Source organism: Zea mays, chromosome 8 (genome assembly GCF_902167145.1).
Source record: "Zea mays cultivar B73 chromosome 8, Zm-B73-REFERENCE-NAM-5.0, whole genome shotgun sequence".
NCBI classification, from domain to species: Eukaryota; Viridiplantae; Streptophyta; class Magnoliopsida; order Poales; family Poaceae; genus Zea; species Zea mays.
In genome coordinates, this window is record NC_050103.1 from 180,066,414 (window position 1) to 180,081,189 (window position 14,776).

Genomic DNA, 14,776 nt, shown 5'->3' on the forward strand with positions numbered 1-14,776 from the left:
CATGCCGAAGGGTGTGATGAAAGAAGTCGCGAGCTGGTCGGACTCTTTCATCCTGATCTGGTGATACCCGAGTAGGCATCGAGGAAAGACAGGGTTTCACACCCAGCAGTGGAATCCACGATTTGATCGATGCGAGGCAGAGGGTAGGGAACTTTCGGACATGCTTTGTTTAGACCAGTGTAGTCTACACACATCCGCCATTTCCCTCCTTTCTTTCTCACAAGCACAGGGTTGGCAAGCCATTCGGGATGGAATACCTATTTGATGAACCCTGCCGCCATTAGCTTGTGGATCTCCTCGCCTATGGCTCTGCGCTTTTCTTCGTCGAATCGGCGCAGAGGCTGCTTCACGGGTCGGGCTCCAGCTCGGATATCCAGCGAGTGCTCGGCGACATCCCTCGGTATGCCGGGCATGTCCGAGGGACTCCACGCGAAAACGTTGGCGTTCGCGCGGAGAAAGTCGACGAGCACTGCTTCCTATTTGGGATCGAGCTCGGAGCCGATCCGGATCTGCTTGGAGGCGTCGTTGCTGGGGTCGAGGGGGACGGATTTAACCGTCTCCGCTGGCTCGAAGTTGCCGGCGTGGCGCTTCACGTCTGGCACCTCCTTGGAGAGGCTCTCCAGGTCGGCGATGAGGGCCTTGGATTCGGTAAGGACCTCGGCGTACACCACGCTCTCCACGTCGCATTCGTACGTGTGTCGGTACGTGGGGCCGATGGTGATGACCCCGTTGGGGCCCGACATCTTGAGCTTGAGGTAGGTGTAGTTGGGGACGGCCATGAACTTTGCGTAGCATGGCCTCCCCAGTACTGCGTGGTAGGTTCCTCGGAAACCGACCACCTCGAACGTGAGGGTCTCCCTTCGGAAGTTGGAGGGTGTCCCAAAGCAGACGGGTAGATCGAGCCGTCCGAGGGGCTGGACGTGCTTCCCGGGGATGATCCCGTGGAAGGGCGCAACGCCTGCCCGGACCGAGGACATATCAACACGCAGGAGCCCGAGGGTCTCGGCGTAGATGATGTTGAGGCTGCTACCTCCGTCCATGAGGACCTTGGTGAGCTTGACGTCGCCGATGACGGGGTCGACAACGAGCGGGTATTTACCTAGGCTCGGCACGCGGTCGGGGTGGTCGGCTTGGTCGAAGGTGATGGGCTTGTCGGACCAGTCTAGGTAGACTGGCGCCACCACCTTTACCGAACAGACCTCCCGATGCTCTTGCTTGTGGTGCCGAGCCGAGGCGTTCGCCACTTGCCCACCATAGATCATGAAGCAGTCGCGGACCTCGGGGAACTCTCCTGCCTGGTGATCTTCCTTCTTATCGTCGTCGCGAGCCCTGCCACCCTCCGCGGGTGGCCCGGCCTTGTGAAAGTGTCGCCGAAGCATGGCGCACTCCTCAAGGGTGTGCTTAACGGGCCCCTGATGATAGGGGCACGACTCCTTGAGCATCTTGTCGAAGAGGTTGGCACCTCCGGGAGGTTTCCGAGGGTTCTTGTACTCGGCGGCGGCGACAAGGTCCGCGTCGGCGGCGTCGCGTTTCGCTTGCGTCTTCTTCTTGCCTTTCTTCTTGGCGCCACGCTGAGTTGACGCCTCGGGGGCATCTTCCGGTGGGCGGCCCTGGGGCTGCTTGTCCTTCCGGAAGATAGCCTCAACCGCCTCCTGGTCAGAGGCGAACTTGGTGGCGATGTCCATCAGCTCGCTCGCCCTGGTGGGGGTCTTTCGACCCAGCTTGCTCACCAGGTCGCGACAGGTGGTGCCGGCGAGGAACACGCCGATGACATCCGAATCGGTGATGTTGGGCAGCTCGGTGCGCTGCTTCGAGAATCGCCGGATGTAGTCCCGGAGAGACTCTCCCGGCTGCTGGTGGTAGTTTCGAAGGTCCCAGGAGTTTCCAGGGCGCACGTACGTGCCCTGGAAATTGCCGGCAAAGGCTTGGACCAGGTCATCCCAGTTGGAGATCTGCCCCGAAGGCAGGTGTTCCAGCCAGGCGCGAGCGGTGTCGGAGAGGAACAGGGGGAGGTTGCGGATGATGAGGTTGTCATCGTCCGTTCCACCCAGTTGGCAGGCCAGCCGGTAGTCCGCGAGCCATAGTTCCGGTCTCGTCTCCCCCGAGTACTTTGTGATAGTAGTCGGGGTTTGGAACCGGGTCGGGAACGGCGCCCGTCGTATGGCGCGGCTGAAAGCCTGCAGACCGGGTGGTTCGGGTGAGGGACTCCGATCTTCCCCGCTGTCGTAGCGTCCCCACGCCTGGGGTGGTAGCCTCGGCGCACCCTCTCGTCGAGGTGGGACCGACGGTTTCGGTGATGGTGCTCGTTGCCGAGGCGACCCGGGGCCGCAGGCGCTGTGTTGCGCGTGCGCCCGGTGTGGACCGAGGCTTCCCGCATGAATCGGGAAGTCGTGGCGCGATGTTCCGAGGGGTACCCCTGCCTTCAGGAAGCGGAGCTTTCGGCCCGTCGGACCGTGGCATCCTCCAGGAGATTCTTGAGCTCTCCCTGAATTCGCCGCCCCTCGGTGGTTGATGGCTCCGGCATCGCGCGGAGAAGCATTGCCGCTGCAGCCAGGTTCTGGCCGACTCCACTGGAAGTCGGTGGCGGCCTTACCCTGACATCATCGGCGATGCGGTGCTGGAAGCCCTGGGGGAGATGACGCACTTCTCCGGCCGGAGGTTGGCCCGCCCACTCCTGCCCGATGTCCCGGCGGATCAGCTCAAGTGTTCCTGCTCCCTCGTCGAGTCTGGCCTGCACCCCGCGGATTTGCTCGAGCTGTGGGTCATGACCCCCCGCCGGGACGGGGACCACAGCTAGCTCCCGAAGGATGTCAACGCGAGGCACAGGCCTAGGGAGATCACCGTTCTCCGGCATACCAAGGTGGTTGCCTTCGTCGGGACCCCCTAGATCGATGTGAAAACATTCACAACTTGGGCCGCAGTCCTCGTCGCCGAGGCTGCAGCTATCGTCGGAACAATCGGAAAGGCAGTAGTCGCACGCGGTCATAAAGTCCCGCATGGCATCGGGGTTACCAAGTCCGGAGAAATCCCAACAGAAGTCGGGCTCATCATCTTCCTCGGGCCCCGAGGGCCCGTAAGTCGAGACAGCCGTCAGCCGGTCCCAGGGTGACCTCATACGATACCCCAGAGGGTTTGGACTCGCCTCTACTAGAGCGTCCACCAAAGCGAAGTCGCTTGGCGGGTCGAGGCTGAATCCAAAAGGCGTGAGATGGAAATCGGTTGGTACCTCTTGGTCGATGGGCGGTGACGAAGTCACGTCAGGGACTGACTGCACCGTCGTCTCAGGTACGAGGGTGACGCCTAGCAAGTCCTTCGCGAGCGTGCTGGCGTCGTCCGTTCGCTCGGGGTTGGCGTGTTGCGGGGAGGCGGCGCTCGTCTTCGTCTCAGACGCGAGCTCGATGCCCGACGTGTCCCCCGTTGGGGCGCCGACGCCGTCGACTCGCTCGACAGCCGATGAGGTGCCGCCTCCTGCTTGGCCTTGGTTGCCCCGCCTCCTCCTCCGTCGGCGGGGGAGGGGACGGGGTGAGCTCGAATGTTGTTCTTCCGCCACGTGGGGAAGACATCGTCGATTCCGCCGCCGGCGGGCGGGCTGTCGACCGCCATTGTCGCTGTCGCGCGGCGGGGGAAGGAGTATCATGTCATAGCTGCCGTCGAGGGACATGAACTCAAGACTCCCGAAACGGAGCACCGTCCCGGGCTGGAAAGGTTGCTGGAGACTGCCCATCTGGAGCTTGACGGGAAGCTGTTCGTCAACACGCAGCAGGCCCCTACCTGGCGCGCCAACTGTCGGCGTTTCGAACCCGGGGGGTCCCTGGACCGACGAGTAAATTATCGCCGCGTGCCCCAGCCCAGATGGGTCGGCGCGAGACAGAGCGCGAAGGGAGGAAGGAGCCGGAGGGAGACGGGCGTGAGAGGTGAAATCCCGCGGCCTTCGTGTTTGTCCCGCGCCCAGGTCGGGTGCGCTTGCAGTAGGGGGTTACAAGCGTCCACGTGGGAGGGAGCGAGCGGCCTCACGCGAGCACCGTCCCGTCCTTCCCCGCGCGGCCAACCCTCGTAAGAGGGCCCTGGATCTTCCTTTTATAGGCGTAAGGAAAGGATTCAGGTGTACAACGGGGGTGTAGCAGTGTGCTAACGTGTCTAGCGGAGGAGAGCTAGCGCCCTGAGTACATGCCATCGTGGCAGCCGGAGAGGTTTTGGTACCCGGTTCGTGTGATGTCGTGGCCGTCGGAGGAGCGCCGGAGCCTGGTGGAAGGACAGCTGTCGGGGCTGTCGAGTCCTTGCTGACGTCCTCTTGCTTCCGTAAGGGGGCTGAGAGCCGCCGTCGACATAGAGCGTGCAGGGCGCCATCATTACTCGTATAGCGGAGCGAGCCAGATGGGACGCCGGTCTTGTTCCCCGTAGCCTGAGTCAGCTTGGGGTAGGGTAATGATGGCGCCTCCTGTGACGTGGTCGGTCTGAGCCCTGGGTTGGGCGAGGTGGAGGCTCCTCCGAGGTCGAGGTCGAGTCTGTCTTCCGAGGCTGAAGTCGAGTCCGAGCCCCTGGGTCGGGCGAGGCGGAAACCGTCGGCTGAGGCCAGGGCTGAGTCCGAGCCCTGGGGTCGGGCGAAGCGAAGTTCGTCGTCTTCCGGGGCCGAGCCCGAGTCCGAGCCCTGGGGTCGGGCGAAGCGGAGTTCGTCGTCTTCCGGGGCTGAGCCCGAGTCCGAGCCCTGGGGTCGGGCGAAGCGGAGTTCGTCGTCTTCCAGCTGTCGAGTCCTTGCTGACGTCCTCTTGCTTCCGTAAGGGGGCTGAGAGCCGCTGTCGATATAGAGCGTGCAGGGCGCCATCATTACTCGTATAGCGGAGCGAGCCAGATGGGACGCCGGTCTTGTTCCCCGTAGCCTGAGTCAGCTTGGGGTAGGGTAATGATGGCGCCTCCTGTGACGTGGTCGGTCTGAGCCCTGGGTTGGGCGAGGTGGAGGCTCCTCCGAGGTCGAGGTCGAGTCTGTCTTCCGAGGCTGAGGTCGAGTCCGAGCCCTGGGGTCGGGCGAAGCGGAGTTCGTCGTCTTCCGGGGCTGAGCCCGAGTCCGAGCCCTGGGGTCGGGCGAAGCGGAGTTTCCCATGGCGCCTAGGGCCGAACTTGGCTGTTGTCAGCCTCACTCTGTCGAGTGGCACAACAGTCAGAGCGGCGCAGGCGGCGCTGTCCTCTTGTCAGACTGGTCAGTGGAGCGGCGAAGTGACTACGATCACTTCAGCTCTGTCAACTGGAGGGTGCGCGTCAGGATAAAAGTGTCAGACCACCTTTGCATTAAATGCCCCTGCGATTTGGTCGGTTGACGTGACGATTTGGCCAAGGTTGCTTCTTGGTGAAGACTGGGCCTCGGGCGAGCCGAAGGTGTGTCCGTTGCTGGAGGGGGTCCTCGGGCGAGACGTATATCCTCCGGGGTCGGTTGCCATTGCCCGAGGCTGGGCTCGGGCGAGGCGTGATCGCGTCCCTCGAACGGACTGATCCTTGACTTAATCGCACTCATCATGCCTTTGCAGCTTCGTGCTGATGGGGGTTACCAGCTGAGATTTAGAAGCCTTGAGGGTACCCCTAATTATAGTCCCCAATAGTAAGATATAGGAAAATGATCTCTTAGAGGAGTCCTAAGAAGATATATAGATCAGAAATATTGAGATGCTAAAAAAATGACGCGTAGCAGCAACCAACAGATAAATGACTTTTTTTAGAGTATCTCCATTTTTTCAATAAAAAAGTACCTAAAATCTAAATATCATGCTAAGAAAGTCTCTAAAATTATATGGGAAATAACAAAAACTTTACTCTACTACTTTTAGGTTGCTAAACATTCACCTAATTTCAGGTCTATTTTTCTTTTTTATCTCGATGATAAATACGAAAAAGTGATGAACAACTCGTTATGACGATGAAATTGGCGGATGGGCGAATTTTGTGACTCCCTACCATGTTGCTACATTTAAGGCTAGATTGGCAACCACATTTTCCCAATGTATTTCTATTTTTCCAAAAAAATAGTTTATTTTCTCTTGGAAAAATGAGAATCCCGTAGGAAAATAGAGTTATCAAACTAGCCAGAAAAAATAAGTTTAGGTAGAAATTTTATAAATGTATATGAACCCGATTTAAGGAATTGTGGAGGAAACCTTTTTCTAATATTCCCTAAATCAATACTCCATCTGTCCTAAAATAATAGTCGTTCTACCTCTTGTTTTTTTGTCTATATTAAAATAGATGATAATAAATATAGATATATATATACAAAATATATAGATCAAGTGTTGTATAAACGCATTAAAATCATGTTTATTTCCCTCCTATATTATGAGGGTGTTTGGTTTCTAGGAACTAATTTTAATCATTCAATTTATTCTATTTTAGTCTCTACATTGCTAAATACGGAAACTAAATCTCTATTTAAGTTTTCGTATTTTGCAGTTTAGATTTAAAAATAAAATAAAATAGAGGGACTAAAAATTAGTTACTAAAAACTAAACACCCCATATATAAGTTAGATTATGTTGAAAGGTTAGGAGAGGAAAATATTACTTTATGTTTACAAATAAGCTAAAGTAATCGGTTTGCAAATAAGCTATCTAATATGAGCTTATTTTAGTTTATTTTGTGGTTTAAAATAATATTTTATACTCATACGCTTTACCATAATCTAATTTATATAATATAGGATAGAAATAAGTACCGTAAGTTGATAAAACGAATTTTAATTGGGAAATTTGGATCCATACCATTAAAAGATCACTATTTTGGATCCATACCATTACTATCTCACCTACATGTGGGTCCACATGAGTCAATGACATGTGGGGTCTATGGTATATATCTAAAGTTTAGATTTTTTAATGGTATAGATCCAATTGTTCCATTTTAATTTGGGACACTATAGATGCATTTTTGGCACTATTGGAGATGTCTTAGGTCCTGGGCATCCTAGCTCGTGCGTCTCTCACCCGGTACCTGCTCCTCGGCGCCTCCCCAACCAAGCCTCCGCACCTTCCTCCCGACGCGCCCCTCATGGCGAGGAGGCGCTGCTGATGCCTCCCGGCGTCGGATTGGACGCGGCGGCCACGACACCTAGCCGCTTGCGGTGGTGCTCGCCGAGCTCTAGGCGCCTAATCCGCCGACGCTGCTCCTCGGATCCTCCCCGAGAGATTCAGGCCTCGTCTCGTCTCGTCCTGCCTAGGTGAGGCTCTGGCCTTCAAGGTGCGTGGGTGGGACCTGCCTCGGTTTGGGTTCTTACCAAGTGCCCTGCCCTTACTCCAGCAGTTCAATCGACTTCCCCAAGTGCCCGACCCCTACAAGGTAGTGCGCGTGCGTCGCCCCAACCCCTTGCATGCGCTGACGCTAACCCTATCTAGGAGACGGAGTGGCGCGCCAGCGGCCACGCCGGCGAAGAGAGGACGACAGCGTGCAAGAAGAGAAGGCCTGTGTCAGGGGCAGCTATAGGTATTGGCCTCCCCTGTTCCTCTCCTTGATGTGTCCTTAGATTTGGAGATTATTCGACAAGGGATTGGGTTTTGGAATTAAAGTCATTTGTCTGAATAAGGAGATCAAACCCTTCGAAATTATGACAGCATTTTTTATTCTTCACTCAAATAACATCATTTGATGCTTATTAGGTGTGAAAACACAGTACTACAGTTTGGCCAGCTTGAGCAGTTATTATAATCAATAATGCAATGAATGTGTGGTAGTAGTTTTTTTTTACACTGAGCCACTGAATTTGTGTAACCATTGGGAAACCACTGCCACTGGTTCTGGGTATGTGGTCGCTTTGGTCTAATGCGATCCTGCTGGTATGTCTGATGTTTGACACTTTGATTAAATGCTAGCCATGTATGCCACACTAATGTTTATAATGGTATTTTGATCGGAGATGGAAGTGATGTGATTAATGCTGATGGTCTGTGCCTCTGTGGTTGTGGTGGTTGTGTCCTGTGGGCTTGAGATGAATGTTTGTGGGACATTTCAAATGAGTGATTGTGCCTTGGACTTATATGGCAATTAGATGGGGAGCTACTGATAATTCATATGCTCATGGAGTATCACATTTCATATATTTCTGCATGAGATCTTATGTTTCTCCTCATGTATTGTTGTTTGAGATTTCAGTAGTTTTATGTATTGAGGTAGTTTATGTATTTATAATCTACAGTGTTTATTATGTTTTACAGCGTACCTAATCTTCATCCATGTTGATATGAAGTATGCATTTGTTATACTATTCTCAAACTACACTTTATGAGATTTATACATCAATCATTCATTTATTAAATATTAGTGACATCCATACAGTTTTTCTTTGTTTTCTTTGTTGTCTTTGCTCTGACGAGACTGTTCTGGGATAATCTCATGGAATGCACTCTTGTTGCTTCGGTAGGTGGCAGGTGCAAAGATAGGCAACAAGTGTTCAACAACACGACTGTGGATCAATTGACCTGCATTTCAGCTTTTCAGTTGAGGATTAAAGTGGAGCTTTAAGAAGCTTGAAAATTGACATTATCTCAATAATACATTGAAGTGCAAGATGCCAAAAATAAAGAATCTCTCTAATGCATGCAAAGTATCATTTTCTCCGGAAGGTCCCATATCTGAAGAGGTGCTTGAGAGAGTCCGTGCACTGTTAGGTGAGTCAAATTTGTTTATCTTCTGGAATTTTGGTATCTTTTACCATTGCCTAGTCGTGTTTTTCATTGTGAGCTTGGAATCAGATTTTAAATCGGTTTTTATATTTCCGCTAATGTTTATTCTGGAATGACATCTCGTTAAATTGAAAGTCAACCTGTTTGTGACTATGATGTCATATTGTTTTTGGTGTTTTCTTTTTGGTGCAACAAGACAATTCATGATCCTGTCTTTTCTATGTTACTTTATAAACTGTGTTGTTTGCCTGTTCTAGATCAGTAGCTTTCAGTTACTGGCATTGGTGGATTGGTTTAATTAATTTGTTTGTTAGTGGGTCAGACTATGAACGCCATGGTGATGTTCCAACCCACTGCAAATAACTGACAATGACTGATAGTACAATGGAACTTCAACTGAGTGTTGCAGCTTTAGGTACGGGGAATTGGGTTCATAGTTTTGAATCTCTCTCCACACAGATAACTGAGTTTTTGCAAGAAAAGAGTGGTGCTGGTGTTAATCTTTTGACGGGTTTATTTATCTTTTCTCCTGTAAATAAATCTGTATGCTCAGTCATATATGTTTATTTGATATATGACAGCAACAGTAGGATTCACTACAGCTCAATTCCCTCCAAAAGGAAGCAACATCTTGGTTTATTGATTTCATTAATATGTTTGGCTTGCATGTATGCTATAAAATTATGTTCTGGCACTGCTGCTCTAAACATTATTTCAGTTCTAACATTGGGTTCTGATTGGTTCTGTGAGATAAGAGCATTGGCAGACTTAAAATATGACCCCTGTTCCTTTTTGTAGATGAGATAAGACCTCTAGATGTTGGCCTAGATAATGAAGCACAAATTGCACGCAATTGGAGTAGTACTACGCGTCCATCAAATGGGAGACGAGGACGTAATGGGGCTAACCAGTTCACTGCTCCAATCAAATATTTGCACATTCATGAATGTGAAAGTTTCTCTGTAAGATATCTTATTCATTTCATTATTTAATTTCTTTGTTTATTTTGTGCGGTTTTCAGGAGGACAGATAAAGTGGGTTGTCTGTGGTGCTCACTGCGTTCAGGATTTACTAAATTTATATATGCTTTTGCAGATGGGTATATTTTGTATGCCACCTTCTTCAGTTATTCCACTTCATAATCATCCTGGAATGACAGTACTTAGCAAGCTTCTTTATGGAAGACTGCATGCTGAGTCTTATGACTGGGTTGATGTACCTGATCATCCTATTGATCAATTGCAACGTGAGTTCTGACATTTGAATTGGTTCCTTCTGCATGCCATTGTTTATTATGGTATTATTTGTTTGTCAGAGAATATACTTAATGGAAATGAAACTTGCAGTTTCGAGGTGATTTGTTTGTTCCTAAATCCGAAGAAATGGAACTTCACTATCTCATGTTTCTTGCACATCTATTGTGTTCTTTGATTCGTTTTTGCTGATTGGATGACATAGTGATCCAAGGTCATGTGACTCATGTCTCAAACATATGTCAAATGGAACATTGTTACAAACTTATAGCTCTTAGTGCATAAATTTTATAGATGCAATGTCCAGTACTATCTCTGTTGCAAAAGAATGAAATTCTAGGTCTATTCTCGGTTAAAGTGCCTAAAGTTTGACCACATATTTAGAAATATTAATGTTTATGACTTCAAATAAGTATATTATGAAAATATGTTTCATGACAAATCTAATGATATCTATTTAGTACGATAAGTGTTAGTATTTTTTTTACGTATCACTGGTCTAAATTGATTGTTTTAGGGACAGAGGGAGTACTTACCTAAATCATAAAAACGAAATTAGGTTAATTGAAACTTTACCAAACTACGGAATTAGGTGTTGTTGTAAAGAAGAATTATGCATCCAAAATTGAGACGAAGAGGACTCAGGTCCTACCGTCCTACAGACCCACATCACCACCTTACATATTTGTAGGCCTAAGTTATATCATGCTATAGCATGTCTTTTCAGCATGTCATATTTACAGTGCATAAGTTTTGCTTTGCATTTTACTTAACTTATTGGGGCTTTGGTGTCCATGTCCTCGTTTTGAATAGAAATGCTGATTTTGCCCTTGTTTTTTAAACTCTGTGCTCCTGTGTTTTCAAACTGAAGAGCTTACCCGTGTTCTGTGAAATCTTGTTAACAGTGTTAACTTTTGGACGAAAAGTGATTTTACCCCTGTTTTGTGAGAGATCTTTGTGATATTACCCCTATTGCAAGATCAATTTTTTTGACATATTTGGTAGGGACGGTGGCAACAAAATTATACACAAATTATGCATTTGTCTTATTATTTTAAACATGCGCAAAATTTATTTTCACAGAAGGATTAATTGACTGGAAGAAACTTTCTTTGCAGGAACTAGAGTAGTTTGCTTTTCAGAAAATGAAGCATCTCTAGCACAATCAGCGTATCAGAATGACCAATAGAAATTAGCTCTGAACCACTGTAGGATGCCACCATCCAAATCGAGCTCACCACCATACAATTTACTCTCACCAATATCCAAATTGAGTTTTTCACAGCAAAGATCGTCTAGGTTGTCGTGCACCTTTGCGGCTTTGCCCAACTGCAGGACCTGCTCACAGACGCATGCCTAGGATCACGCCGTGCCTGGATCCACTGGCCTGAGCATGACATCACGCCTTGCCCCTGCCTGAGGAATTCGCTGGGCCATGCCCCTGTAACCGCTTGCCCTGCCGCCCGCGAACCACGAGATCCACCGCCGCCTCACACTCCTACCCTTGCCATGCCCTCCCGAACAGCCCACCACCCCCTGCTAGGGGTACGGCCGTACTGGAGTGGAGAAAACAGTGTGGTCTTGTGGTTGAACGGGTGAGGCATGGGGTGAAAGATAAGGGGAATTGTGTTACTTTCTTGTTTTTTCAATCTCTTTTCTTATTCTTTTATTTGTTTTGTCTCCCAGCCACTGACCAGTAACCACTTCCCAAAGTAGGGGTAAACTGCAGATACAAGATGAAAACACAAGGGTAAAATCACAAAGTTAAAAAAGAGGTGTAAAGTAACCAACTCACCATTAGAGCATCTCCAATAGTTTCCAAAAATGCATCCTATATTTTGGTTTAGAGGAATATTAACAAAAAAGCTGCTGCGACAGTTCCTTAAATCAAGTTTTTAAATTTACAAATTTTCTATCTGAACCTATTTCCTCCCTAAATGTAGCAACAAATGAGGGAGTCCCTAAATCCATCTATACGCCAATTTCATCACCAAAATGAGTTGCACGCCCTTTTTATCATCATAAAATAGAAAAGAAAAAAAAGAATGACACACTTAACCTCAATCTCTCGCCGCCCCAACCCAAGCTAGAATGATTTGTAGTTGCAGATTTTTTTTTGCTTGAATCCCCTGTGTACTATCGCAAGTCGCTTTGTTGCATCATGATTTTTAAGTGTATATCTACAATCGGAATAATTTGTTATGTGCTCACTTATTTAAAAAGGTGACCTCACTTATTTAAAAAGGTGATATGGCATTATTTAATAAGGTTTAGCAAGATAAAAATAGGGTACCATTGGAGAGTAAAGGTTTTGTTACTCCCAATATTTGTTTAGGGACTTTCTAAACATGATATTTAGGGTCAGTTTGGGAACTCTATTTTCCCAAGGGAAATTAGTTCATTTACCCTTGGGAAAATAGAAATCCCTTGGGAAAATGGAGTTCCCAAACTAGCCCTTAAGGACTTGGAACTATTGGAGATGCTCTTAGCCTGTACAGCTGGGGTAGAAACACCAAATTCCCAAACATATTTAGCTGAATTCTCATGCGTTTTCAATATTGGCCTTGGTTCCATGCGATCTGCAATCACTAAAAATACTCTGATTTGCTAAAAAAAAACTGTATCATTAGTCAAAACCTAGTATGGTGGACTGCTCATTTGCACTGCCAATGTGCAATAACTAAGAATGTTCTGATTTGCCAAAAAAAAAACTCTGCATTTCATCGAAGTCTAGAATAGTGACTCTGACTATTCATTTTCACTCTACTGCCGCCGTCTTTTACTCACTTTATTGTTAGTCGATACTCGATACTGGCATCTTAGAGTTTGTCACTTGGTTAGCCTGATCAATTGTATGAGCTGATTTAACGCTGAGTTTGGAGCTAAACAAGTAGAGTTACATTCCACATAGTAGACATGTTTTATTTTCTTCTGTTGTATGGAAAAGCTGTATTTTCTGTCAATTGTGTAATTAGCGCTCGATGGTCTATAGATATAGTTATTTATCACAAATATCCTATTTTTGTTTCTTTTGACTAACCATGCAAATGGTCTTTATAATATATTATTCTGCACTACTTGTCCAATGATGTAATGGCTTACCCGTTGGAATTTGCAGCAAGGCCAGCCAAGCTTGTTAAAGATTGTGAAATGACGGCTCCAGAGACAACTATTCTATACCCTAATGCAGGTGGTAACATCCACACATTCAGAGCCATCACACCTTGTGCTCTCTTCGACGTCCTTTCTCCGCCATACTCCGCTGAGGATGGGCGGCACTGTTCATACTTCCGCAAGTCTCAAATGAATCAACCATCTGGTATGTGGAGATCTTGAAACTTAAGGTTTAAACTTACAGTTATGTTTCTGCTGAACTTTCTAACTTTGGCTAAAATTTCTGCCTACCAGTTGTTTTGCCTGCTGAGATAGATAGCACACAAGTAGTTTGGTTGGAGGAGTTGGAGGACCATCAGCCCCCAGAAGGCTTTGTTGTTGCGAGAGGTATGTATAAAGGCCCTGTAATTAGGAGATAATTTGCTTTGGGGCACAGAATCCACCAAACTGCAAATCAGCTGAAAGACGATATTGCAAGCATCCTCAGGTCATGTGCAGCCTACGGTTTACTTTGTACATGTCAAAGTGACCTGTGATAATTCAACAGCAGTTTTACAGGACAAGAATGGATGTTTTTTTGTTTGGTTGCTTTTTTAATTGTGTCCCACTGCTGTAGTATCTCTGACCTAGTTATGGAGCTCTTATCAGACCAAGACCGTGGAGCACCTACTTTTGAGCATAGTCTAGCATATTGTCATGATGTATTGATGTACTAGGGACATCAATGGACAACCTTTTCCATTTGGTGATTTCAGAAAGAGTTTGGTTGGGGCTACCATTTTGTCTGTGTAATAGCACCATTACTATTTTTGGGCAAGACTGTAAATTACGGGGGAGGAACTGTAATAATATCGTTAGATTTATCATGAAATATATTTTCACGATATACCTATCATTTTTAATAAAATCTTAAACATCAATGTTTTTTCATAAACTAAGTCAAATTTGTGTGTTTGGTGGGGACCTAGATTCTTGTTGGAACGTTATGGAATGTTTCTCCTGTTGAAAAATGGTTCTTTGAACCTTTTTAATACACATGGCTTGTTGATAGTTACTGGTTGAGGCTAAAAATTGCTTAAAATAGCTATGGTTGACTAGTGGTTGTCTAACAAATATTTTAATACTTATCTAAAAAAACATAAGAATTATTCTAAAAAAGTAGCTCACATATTAGTCGCTGGTATTCTTGTTTGGTTGTATTAGAGCTAATTTGCTTTAATTTCTCACTAGCTAACAATTAGCTCTTATGTCAAAGAGGTTCTATGATAAATCAGAATAAGTTTATCAGATATTTTGGTTGATAGTTTGTATTTAAAAATATCGTCCTTGTAAAAGAATTGATGTAAATGATATATTCTTCAAAAAATTCTATTGATGATGCATCAGGTTAGAGGGAATCTTCTAGCAATAGCTCTTGTGGTGATGTCTTCCTCTTCTGGCTAGAAAACAACCTCAAATTTTGTCTCACCGTGGCTTCATCCTCATTAGACCTATTCTTGTGGCAATGAACACCATAGGGCTGGCAGCAGTAGGCTAGTAGCAGGCTTTCTGATCTCCCAGTGACACTTCTAGGTTCTCATTAGTTAGTGCTTGTGCATCTTGACTTCTGACTATTTCCTTGGCGATGTTGGTGGGGTATTCTTGCATTTGCTGGCTCAGTGCTGTGAATTATGATACTTGTTTTAGTTTTTGGATCTTCATCTTAGCTAACTTCTCCCACTCAAAGGGTTGAGGCGAAGATATAGCTGAGGT

The 14,776-nt window shown here is 47.3% G+C and overlaps 1 protein-coding gene across 7 annotated transcripts; it reads left to right on the forward strand.

Annotated features, from left to right (window-relative positions):
• The first annotated feature begins 6,911 nt into the window (after window positions 1-6,911).
• LOC100191514 (cupin, RmlC-type) lies at window positions 6,912-13,944 on the forward strand. Of its 7 annotated transcripts, none has more exons than XM_008656020.3 (8): window positions 6,939-7,198; window positions 7,279-7,317; window positions 7,374-7,461; window positions 8,396-8,642; window positions 9,456-9,619; window positions 9,753-9,903; window positions 13,029-13,229; window positions 13,319-13,944. In XM_008656020.3, the coding sequence occupies exons 4-8, from the start codon at window positions 8,543-8,545 to the stop codon at window positions 13,441-13,443; spliced, it is 741 nt and encodes a 246-aa protein (XP_008654242.1). In that variant the 5' UTR covers window positions 6,939-7,198; window positions 7,279-7,317; window positions 7,374-7,461; window positions 8,396-8,542; the 3' UTR covers window positions 13,444-13,944.
• The last annotated feature ends 832 nt before the right edge of the window (window positions 13,945-14,776 follow it).